Consider the following 10,258-nt stretch of genomic DNA (forward strand, 5'->3'; position numbering starts at 1 on the left):
GGACCATGAAATGCATTCTAAAATTAAAATGTACTGAATTTCAAATATCTTTGCTCTCAATCTCAAATATACATGCTCCAAAAATGTGTAGCGAGCCATTCTAGAATGTAAGATAAGGCCCACGTGCATTTCCGAAAACATTTTTCGAAATTGAAACGAAAAAATATGTAAGATAAGTCCCACGTTCATTTCCCACCTCCCATTCACAGTACTGCTGTACTTCCAAGAAGCTCCAATTTCCCACCACCGTCAAAATTCAATGGCGGAAGAAGAAAAAGTAGAATTACAACAACTCAAACACGAAAACCAAGATCTTCCACAAGTGCTTGTTCTTGGTTCTCCAACGTGCTTACAAACCTTAAAACAACTCTACTCTCACAAATTCCGTTTTCTTATCCCAAACACTTCGTTGGACTCACTCTACCCTCTCACCGCTCCACTTTCATCCATCTCCGCCGTCATCTGCAGTGCTTCCTTCTCCCTCACCGCCCCCGTCCTCCGCCTCCTCCCCTCCCTCCGACTAGTCGTCACCACCAGTGCCGGCACCGATCACATTGACCTCAATGAGTGTGGCTGCCGAGGGATACAGGTAGCTGGCGCCGGAAAACTGTTTTCCGATGAGGTGGCTGATATGGCGGTGGGGCTGCTCATCGACGTCATGAGGAGAGTCTCGGCTGCCGATAGATTCGTACGGACGAGCTGTGAAGCTGCCACGTGGGATTTCCCTCTCGGTTACAAGGTTTTTTTTTTTAAATGAATATAGGCTAAATGATTTTAATTTTTATAATAAATTTAATTAGGGAGTTAATTTTTTCTGCCAATATCAATTTAGATTTTAAATTCTAAATTTATTTAAAATTAGTTAGTATATTTATTCTTTTATATCCTGTTACGTGTTTTGAGGATTTTTTATTTTTATAATTTAAATAAATGTAATAATTATCGAAATAAATAATTTAAAAAATATTTACTGAAATAAATATTTTTCTAACTAAAATAATAATTTTGCATCTATCTCGTGTAAACGAGATAAGACAGATGGACACGATTTACAATGTAAATGAAATACATGTATTTTTAAATTTTTTTAAAAATAACAAAAAATATTAATAATATCAAATATATAAACTTTTAGCATGTAATTAGTACATATTTTTTTTATGTACTGATTGCATACTAAAAATTTAAATTATTGATATTATTAATATTTTTTATTATTTTTAAATTTTTTTATAAAAATACATTTACCGTGTAAACAAGACTGCAAACGAAATATATACGTGTTGCATCCACCAGTCTCATCTTTATTTATTTTTTATTCTGTTCCGTGTTTTAGGAATCTATTTCTATATTAAAATTAAAAAAATATGCTCAAACTTATAAATGCATTAAGATTAAGGATAAGGATTCTTCCATTCTTTCCGTTAATCCTTTCAATTTTTTATACATGTTTGGATATTTAAAAAAATGTTCTATTAGAACATGTGTTCATTTGCAAGCTTCACTTTGAAAGCAATAACGCATTGATGATTTCAGATTTCAGGAAAGAGGATTGGCATAGTTGGACTCGGAAGCATTGGCATGGAAGTTGCTAAGAGACTCGAATGTTTTGGTTGCACCATCTTATACCACTCAAAGCATAAAAAATCTGCAGTTTCATATCCTTTCTATAACAGTGTTATTGACCTTGCTGCTACTAGCAATGCACTTGTTCTCTGTTGTGCACTGAATGAGGAAACAAGGCACATAGTAAACAGGGAAGTGATGTTGGCATTGGGAAAAGAAGGGTTCATTGTGAATGTTGGGAGAGGATCTCTTATTGATGAGAAGCAATTGGTGAAGTTTTTGATGGATGGTGAAATTGGTGGTGCTGCTTTGGATGTGTTTGAAGATGAACCTAATGTTCCTAAAGAGCTACTCAGTATGGATAATGTGGTTTTGACTCCACATTGTGCTGCTTTTACTTCTGAATGTATAATCAAATTGTGTGAACTTGTGGCTGGGAATATAGAAGCCTCGTTATCAGATAAGCCCTTAATTACTCAGGTGAAATGGTGAATGTTGGTTGAAGTGAAATGTTACAAATTTGTCTTATCCCCTGCAATGATTCTTGTATATCAAAAAGTTGTGAAGTTTTGAACTCGCCCTCACACACAAGATTATGTTGTTCATAGATTATCCAGAAACGAATATTGATTCGAAGTCGAAGAAAATCATTCACGAAAGATGGTATGGATTTCTATTATATCTCTTAATCCGAGGTTAATTTGTCGTAGATTTGAGTTTTATTTAAAGATTTGTTATTGTTGACAAAATTAATAACTCAACTTTAAGATAAATTTGTCAAATGAATCGATTAATTAAATATTTATAAATTTTTTTTGTTACTAATTAATAACATGGGAAATATTTCAAGTGCATCGAGACTAGTTATTTTAACTGTTGATCTAAATTATAAAAAATATATATAATATATTAATTAAAATCATCGGTTAAAATAATTGGTACACTGGTGTTCTCCGATGCATTTAAAATGTTTCCAATAACATGATCTTTCATATGTTTTTTTGTTGTGACAATGAAAAACTTCAAATTTTTCATATGTAGGATATCATTACTCGGAGTACTTGTACAACAGCTCAAAAGGTGCACTTGCGTTCATATAAAATTTAATAAATAGAAGTTGTTAAATTATTAAATTGATTTAATTAAATTTTTATTTAATAATTTTAAGAGGTAAATATTAAATTGGTATCTAAAAGATTTTAGCATTGATAAATGCTACTTGATTTTTGTAACTAACAAAATAGTCACTTGAAAAATTTAAAATTTGATAAAATACTCACCCGTAAAAAGATGACGTCACAATGAACGAAAAATATTGATGTGGCCGGTGGAAAAGAGCTCCGACTATGGCAGAGAACTCCAGCAATGTTTTTGATGTTTTTTTCTCCTTTCCGATGTTTTTTTCTCCTTCTTATTTGCCATGGTAGAAGAGAACACAGCAGCGAAGTGCTGCCATAGTGGAAGAAAAGCGAAAGGGACGCAACGACCTGTTGAATAAGAAGAAACAGCGAATGCGAGAAAGCGGCGAGATACTATCATAGCGGAAGGAGACGCAAAAGGAGACGTACCGGCGTGTTGAAGAGAAAGAAGCAGCGAACATGAATAATGCGGCAAAGTGCAGTGGAATGCCAAGGGGACGCAAAAGGAGACGAAGCGGCGGAGGTAGAAGCGGCGCGACGTGTTGAGGAGGAAGAAGCGGCGAACATGAATAATGCGGCGAGGTGCAGTGAACACAAAGAAGAAGGTGGCCAAAAAGTTCTTTGCTATCATTGTAGCTCTCTTCCAACGGTTCTGTGACGTAATCTTTTTACGGATGGACGATTTTGTCAAATTTTAAAATTTTTCAAAAACTATTTTGTCAATTACAAAAATTAAGTACCATTTTGTCAGCACCAAAATCTTTTGAGTACCGATTTGATATTTACAATTTCACTTGAAAAATGCTATTTAATTTAATTTTCATAATGAAACGCCATCGTTTACTGTTGAGAAAAAAAAAAACGGGTACAAAATTCTCAATATAAAAAAAAGACCGAAAAACCCTAATCAATCAGTAAACCCCTTCCCATAAATCCGTAAACCAGTTCCATTTCTTTCCCCAGTCCCCACTTCTCTCCATCCGCCGCCGAGCTCTGCCGCCGCCGTCGTCTTCCCATCCCTTCTTGTTTTCGTCGCCGTTGCCTTCACGTCGTGCTTACATCCACCCGTCGCGATCCTCTTCCAGTTCCGGCCGTCGCGGGTATTTTTATTCTTCCGCCCGTCTCGTTCTAGTACCGTCGCCTTCCAGTTTCTGGTAGGTGTAGTCGTCTCCTCTTTGATTCTTGCTGTGTTTTTCACTTTTTGTTGATGGTATCTGTTGCGGTGGTTGCTGGTTTCTGTGTTGTGGTTGTTGTGTTGCAGTTTCTGGTTGCTGTATTTTTTTTCGGGGTTTATCAAATCTTTTGCGATTTCCTAGTTGTTCTTGCTGCAGGTTGCTGTGTTGCTTTTGCTATTTGTTAATTTGTTAAGTTGTTAGTCACTTAATTGCTATTGTGTTAGGTGTTATTAAATTTTTTGCAATGTTGTTGTTGACTTATTGTTCATTGCTGCTGCCTAGTTTTTCTTGCCATTAGGTTATTTGTTCTTGTTATTGGTTTTCTAGGTGTTGGTCATTGGATTAATTAGTGTATTTTTAGATTTACTTTAGAATATAATTATGTTTTTGTGTGTTTATTTATAATTCGATTATTTTGGTTGAACCATCGAACCAGTTAACTAGTACCCGTGGCCATGGCGATGAGGGCGGCAGCGTTGGCAGCTCCCGGAGGTTTGCGGCGGCTCTTCTGCACAAACACGACGAAGCCATCTTTGAGCTTCCCCTTCATTCCGCCTCCACAGGCGGGGGCGCAGCCAGCTCGGCCTATGGCGGAACCCAACACCAACCTCTTCGTCTCTGGTCTGTTTCCCTCTTTACCTTCTCAATTTTTTTCCTCCTGAAGTTTTATGTTTTCTGTAATTTCCATTGAGTATTAATGAAACCCTCATGATTTTTGGAAAACTTGGTTTGTTGATGTAACTGCAGTAGAAAATAGAAAGTGATGTTTAAAGTTTTGGTTCTCTGTTGTTTTGGTATCCTCATCTGTTTTTGTCGTGTTTGAAGTTTGGATCTACCATGGTTCTTAAGGTTTCATATATAGATTATATGTTAGGCTGCATTTGACTTGTTATTTGTGATTGTTTTGTGTTTGGATATGAATATGATTTGGGTTTAGCTCTTGTTAAGGAGTTAAATATAGAAAGTTTTTGTGGGAAGACTAAAACTTCAAATTTATAAAGCATGTATTGTATGAAAAAAAGTATAAAAACATTAAAACTTTCTAAATGTGTTACCTTAGCAAGTGCCTTTAGCTAAACCCATATGCATATATGATATTATGGTTTGTTAGCTAAATCGAACATGTTAGGTGTTGATTAGTGACACGAAGTTGGTGCGTTGCTAACTAGTTAATTGGGTTTTTGAAGTAAAGCTATTGTCTAATGTCTAGTTAATTGGTTTGGAGACGTGGTTTAAAGGGGAAGATCTTCTAGTCTGAAACGCTTCATGCTTGATTAAAACTTCAGTCAATTCTAATGAGTGTTGTGTAATGTTCACATGACCCTATCCTTCACCTGTTTGAACGTGTTCCCATTCCAATAAAGAAAGTTTTTTAAAAGAAGCTTGTTGTGTTTCCTCTTGTTTCTTTCATTGATGCTGCTAACAAAAGTAGCTAGAGGTTGTCCCGTATTTCAAATGTTGGACAACATGGCCCCTCCTCAATATTTTCTAAGGATTTGGACAAATTAATTGGTAAGATATGTGAATAATTCAAATTTGTTCCTGATAAAAATATAAATATGACAAAATAGTCCAGCACAAACACTGAGGAGGGATTACTTTGTCCTACGTTTTTTACTTATTTTTTACTTATTGTTGTGCTTTTTCTTATTTTCGTTTATTTAAGAAAATTAGAGACATTTAAGATTTCTGGGAAATCATATTCATCAAACTTATCACTAAATTGGATAGAAATATAGAATCATATCATATTTACTAAATAACCGGAAGTAGAGAATGCATCTCATAAAAGCAGGGAAGACAGAGGTAGAACATGGACATGAAGAGGGAATAGGAAGAGATGGTTATTTTGAGTGGTAGAGTGTGTATATCTAATTAGGAAAAAAATAGAAGTTTTCCAAAATAGAAATTAAAATCATAAATATGCTTTTTTTTTGAAAAAAGGGATTTCCTGCTTTATTTCCGTGACCAGCTGCCATGGAGAATGGCGGCTGCGATGTGAAATCTACAGTGCTATGGGATTCTCATCACACACTGTAAAATCTGCCACACTATAGCGCCATAATACTGCCGTAGCTACTATTTGACAATACTGTTCACTCAAAACTTGGATGTGTATCTTTACCAACTGACAAAAGACCGGTTTTATAAAATAAGCATATCCTTAAGAAAGAAGCATCTGGGCATTAGAATGAACTGATTGATATGGCTATAAATTATTAGGTGATGCCAAAAATGAATATACAAAAAGTGCAATAGATGTCACAATTGTATTTTGCAGTTTCTAACTTTATTTTTGTAACAGAAAATTTTTGTCCATTGCACTACTAAGATTTGGCTATCTTTCCAAGTAATACACCATCGGTTTGATTTAAACTTCGTCACATGGACTGTTTTGTTGACCAAGTTATTTTTATGTTTGCCAAAACTTTCAGGGCTTAGCAAACGTACTACTTCAGAGAAGTTGAGAGACGAATTTGCAAAGTTTGGTGAAGTTGTTCACGGTTTGTTCTCCTTCTCTGAAAATTTGAACATTTAAGTTTATCAATTTCAACTATGGTTTTTTGTAGAGTTATATGTATGCTTCGGAATCTACTAGAAAACCATAACTTTCTCCCTTTTTCTGCTTTCAGCAAGGGTGGTAACTGACCGAGTATCAGGTTACTCTAAGGGGTTTGGTTTTGTGAAGTATGCCACTCTAGAAGATGCTGCAAAGGGCATCGAGGGCATGGATGGCAAGGTAAGCTGAATTAAACTCGATGCTTACTCCATGATCATGAGCCATATGACAAAGTTGATTTCTTGGTAGAGATTATTGTCTCAGATTTTTATCTGCATGTATGTGTATTTTAACTTGACAAGACACAATTTATAACTAATGATACTAATGCTTTAATAATATACAATAAACTTAAATGTTTCTTGTTTTTGCAAACACATTTCTTTGAATTTGAACTATACCTCATTTCTACTGTTTATACACAGGTTTCCTGAAAATTGGTTTTAAAGTTTCCTTCCTATATACCCTGTAGTTATTTTCTGGATTGCAATGCCTGTATGAATATTCATAAGCTGTAGATTATGCACGGATTGCCAAGCTCATGTACGTATTTTATAGTTTGACATTTCAACTACAAATAATAGATGAATCTTGATCGACATTTAGATTTCTGATTTAAGAAACTTGTCATGATTGAGTTCATCCTATAAAACATAAGAAGCATGGACACACCATTGAGTTGCCCCGTCAAAGTTGGTGTTTCATTGGTTATAACATATTTGATGGATTTGTGCTTTTCGACAACGTTTCTGGTTCTGCAGTGCTTGCCTTATGCTATTGCTTTCAGCCAGAGTTTCGTGGCTTATTTGAATAACCCTGACTGATATGTTTTCTGATGCAAAACAGTTTTTGGATGGCTGGGTTATCTTTGCTGAGTACGCAAGGCCAAGACCTCCGCCGGGACAACCTGAAAACAATATGCCACCTCAATATGGGCGGCAGTGATATCAGTTATAAGATTCTTGTGCCCGGTTGAATTGGTTCAGTATAAGTTGTTGCGAATGCAAAAAAAGCACAGAAGTATTATTTATGAGGGCAGGGACACGTGGGTGTTCTTTTTAATTACCTATAAAAGTTTTAGATTATTGTAATGGGAGATTCACCTTCCAGGACATTGTTATAATGCAATGGTTCTCTTCCAACAGTACTGAAAACATTATGATTCATGTGGTTATGATTGATCTGAAGTAACATGGCTTTAGTTACAGGGTGTTGGTGCTGATGTTTCGAGTTATTTGGATGCGCACAAGATATAACGGTGGTGATGGTAAAGTATAAGCATGCGATTGCATTATTTTGTAGAGTAAAGTGACATAAATATTTGAAGATTTATACTTCGGACAGATTAGTGTTTAAAGAAAAAAAAATACTAATAAAGTCCTTAAAAATAGTAGGCGTAGGCATACTATTTTTAAATTAGCTCTTATGATGAAAATAGAATGTCTTAATTTAAATTAATTTGTCCATATTTATTATTTTGGAGGATTTTTATTGGTATTTTTTTAATAGACTAATCTGTCTGAAATATAAATTTTCAAATATTTATGTCACTTTATTTTATTTTGTATGCTATTTTATGTTTTGAATCTTAGAAGGTAAAAATTAATAATCATTGCGATTTGTATTATATTGTAACAATTTGAATATCTAATTCTTTCTTCGGTTAATTCAATTTTCAAAAAAATAATAATTTAAAAATTATTAATTATATATTTTAAAGTTGGATTTGTTATATTTTGATTTTGGAAAAAATGAATAATTAAAAATTTTAAATTATAAAATATTAAAATTTGAATGAGATAAAATCGATTTAATTTAATCATTTTAATCTGTAGATTAAAAGATAAATTTAAACCCTTACAAAATCGCAATCACTTGAATTAGATTGGATTAAATAATAAAATCAAATTAGTACCAAATGGAAATTAAATTGAAAAATAAAATCAAACACAACTTTTGTTTTTATATATAATTGGTGTAAAGTAATAAATAGTGTTCTGTTCTCTAAATTATAATAGGATTTATATTTCAACAATGAAAAAAATCTCTACTAAAAGATCGTCACTCCTTTCTTTTCTTTTTTTTTTCCTTGAAATTTTAATAAAAATGGTTCAAATTAATGATACTTGAAGAGAATTGGCGTTGGTTAAGTGGAAAGTGATTCACACTCTTAACAAGTTAGGTGCATTGGAGGGTGGGTAATACTGGGGTTAGGAACACAATGTTGGGGTTAGGAACACAGTCCTTCTATTCAAGTGGTGGTGGCGTTTCTCAAAAGAGGAGTGCCCATTATAGAAGAAGATTGTATGTTCTTATCATAATTTGAATCCCAATATGATGTTATCATCTAAAACACTGCCTAGTCAAGGGGGTTTATATTGCAGTTCAAAGATCGTAATGTGAAAAATAAGATGATTGTTGGATAATGTGAGAAATAAGATGATTGTTGGATTGTTTGGGTGATGGAAGGAGGACCCAAATAAGATGATTGTTGGATAATGTGAGAAATAAGATGATTGTTGGATTGTTTGGGTGATGGAAGGAGGACCCGGTTCTGGGAAGACATTTGACTACAAAGTGGTTATTTAAAGTCGAGTTTGTTGAGGCTTTTCTCTGTTTCAAACCAAAGAAGATCTTTTATAGGAGATTGTGGGTTTTGGAACGGATTAGAGTGAATTTGAAATTTTCAGTAGAGGAGATAATTATTTCAGTGGAAGTTGTTATTAGTGGATCAATTGCATGAGACCTTACGGCCTGTAAAGAACTAAAGATAGCATGTGATATCCAAGATAGAGTTATTTGGAAGTTTGACAAAGAAAGTATTTTTCCAACTAACTCCTTTGTGCAGGCCAGGTAATGCGGTTAGAAACACTTTCGGAGGACATATCCAGTTATGATTTCACCAAAACATTATGGAAAGGTGTGGTGTGATTGACTATCTGACTTTGGGAGGCTGTGGTCTATTCCGGATTCACTGAAAGAACATTTTGAGAGTTGGACAGACATTGCTAATAGGAAAGAGGAGCGTAACAAGTGGCTCATATGTTTCTTTGGAGTTATTTGAAATGTGTGGCTAAAAAGGAATGAGCGGATCTTTAATAACAAAAATTCGGAATAAAAGAGATATTTCACAAATCCTTGACCAGTTATAGAGAATAGTGTAACTTGGATTTCTTTTATTGTTGATGGCAATATCAGAGATAACACTAGGAATTGTTCTCAAATTTATTTCAGTGTTTTTTGATGTTTGTGACTCTGTTTGAGATTCTGTCTTTTCACTTTATTGTTTGATCTCTTTTGTCAAAAAAAAAAAAAAATTAAAGAGAATCCAAATATGCAACTGAAGCTTTGACTGAGTAGTTAGATATATTGCTTCTTAATATATTGTATCTGAGTTTGAATCTTAATAATGATCAAATAGTAGATAAAACCTTTAAATATATGGTTTGTGTGAGTGTGTGATGTAACAGCCAAAGATGGTTGGCTGTCCAATTCATGGGGGAAAACAAAAAAAGAAAACCCAACTATGAATAGTTGCATTATAAAAAAAAAAAGTAAATCACTTGCATATAGTCTAACAGTTCATTATCTGATTTCTTATTCAAGAGATTAGAAGTTTGAATTTTATTTTAGACAGAAAATATTAATCAGCCGTTTGTCCTTGAAAGAATGACTGGCGGTGAATAAATTAGTTACCACGTTTACGGATGGATAACATTTAAAAAAAAAATTCAAAAAACAAACACTAGCTGTACATGTATATTTTAATCTCCCCCATTCCATCTCGAATATCATAATGCACGAGAATTCATGCATGC

At 34.0% G+C, this 10,258-nt stretch overlaps 2 protein-coding genes across 4 annotated transcripts; both read left to right on the top strand.

Annotated features, from left to right (window-relative positions):
* Positions 1 to 27: 27 nt before the first annotated feature.
* LOC130961313 (glyoxylate/hydroxypyruvate reductase HPR3) lies at positions 28 to 2,649 on the top strand. 2 transcript variants are annotated; one of them, XR_009079481.1, is made up of 3 exons: positions 28 to 739; positions 1,537 to 2,229; positions 2,608 to 2,649. XR_009079481.1 is itself a non-coding variant. In XM_057887127.1 (2 exons), the coding sequence occupies exons 1-2, from the start codon at positions 260 to 262 to the stop codon at positions 2,056 to 2,058; spliced, it is 1,002 nt and encodes a 333-aa protein (XP_057743110.1). In that variant the 5' UTR covers positions 28 to 259; the 3' UTR covers positions 2,059 to 2,255. The 2 variants fall into 2 exon arrangements, 1 of the variants encoding a protein (XP_057743110.1); XM_057887127.1 differs by lacking the exon at positions 2,608 to 2,649 and having other exon boundaries at positions 1,537 to 2,255.
* A 950-nt stretch (positions 2,650 to 3,599) lies between these two features.
* LOC130960175 (organelle RRM domain-containing protein 2, mitochondrial-like) lies at positions 3,600 to 7,984 on the top strand. 2 transcript variants are annotated; one of them, XM_057885477.1, is made up of 5 exons: positions 3,600 to 3,859; positions 4,317 to 4,501; positions 6,316 to 6,384; positions 6,514 to 6,620; positions 7,287 to 7,974. In XM_057885477.1, exons 2-5 carry the CDS (start codon positions 4,336 to 4,338, stop codon positions 7,383 to 7,385), a joined length of 441 nt encoding a protein of 146 aa, XP_057741460.1. In that variant the 5' UTR covers positions 3,600 to 3,859; positions 4,317 to 4,335; the 3' UTR covers positions 7,386 to 7,974. The 2 variants fall into 2 exon arrangements, with proteins under 2 accessions (XP_057741460.1, XP_057741462.1); XM_057885479.1 differs by having other exon boundaries at positions 3,602 to 3,805; positions 7,287 to 7,984.
* The last annotated feature ends 2,274 nt before the right edge of the window (positions 7,985 to 10,258 follow it).

This window comes from Arachis stenosperma, chromosome 2 (assembly GCF_014773155.1).
Source record: "Arachis stenosperma cultivar V10309 chromosome 2, arast.V10309.gnm1.PFL2, whole genome shotgun sequence".
Lineage (NCBI taxonomy): Eukaryota > Viridiplantae > Streptophyta > Magnoliopsida > Fabales > Fabaceae > Arachis > Arachis stenosperma.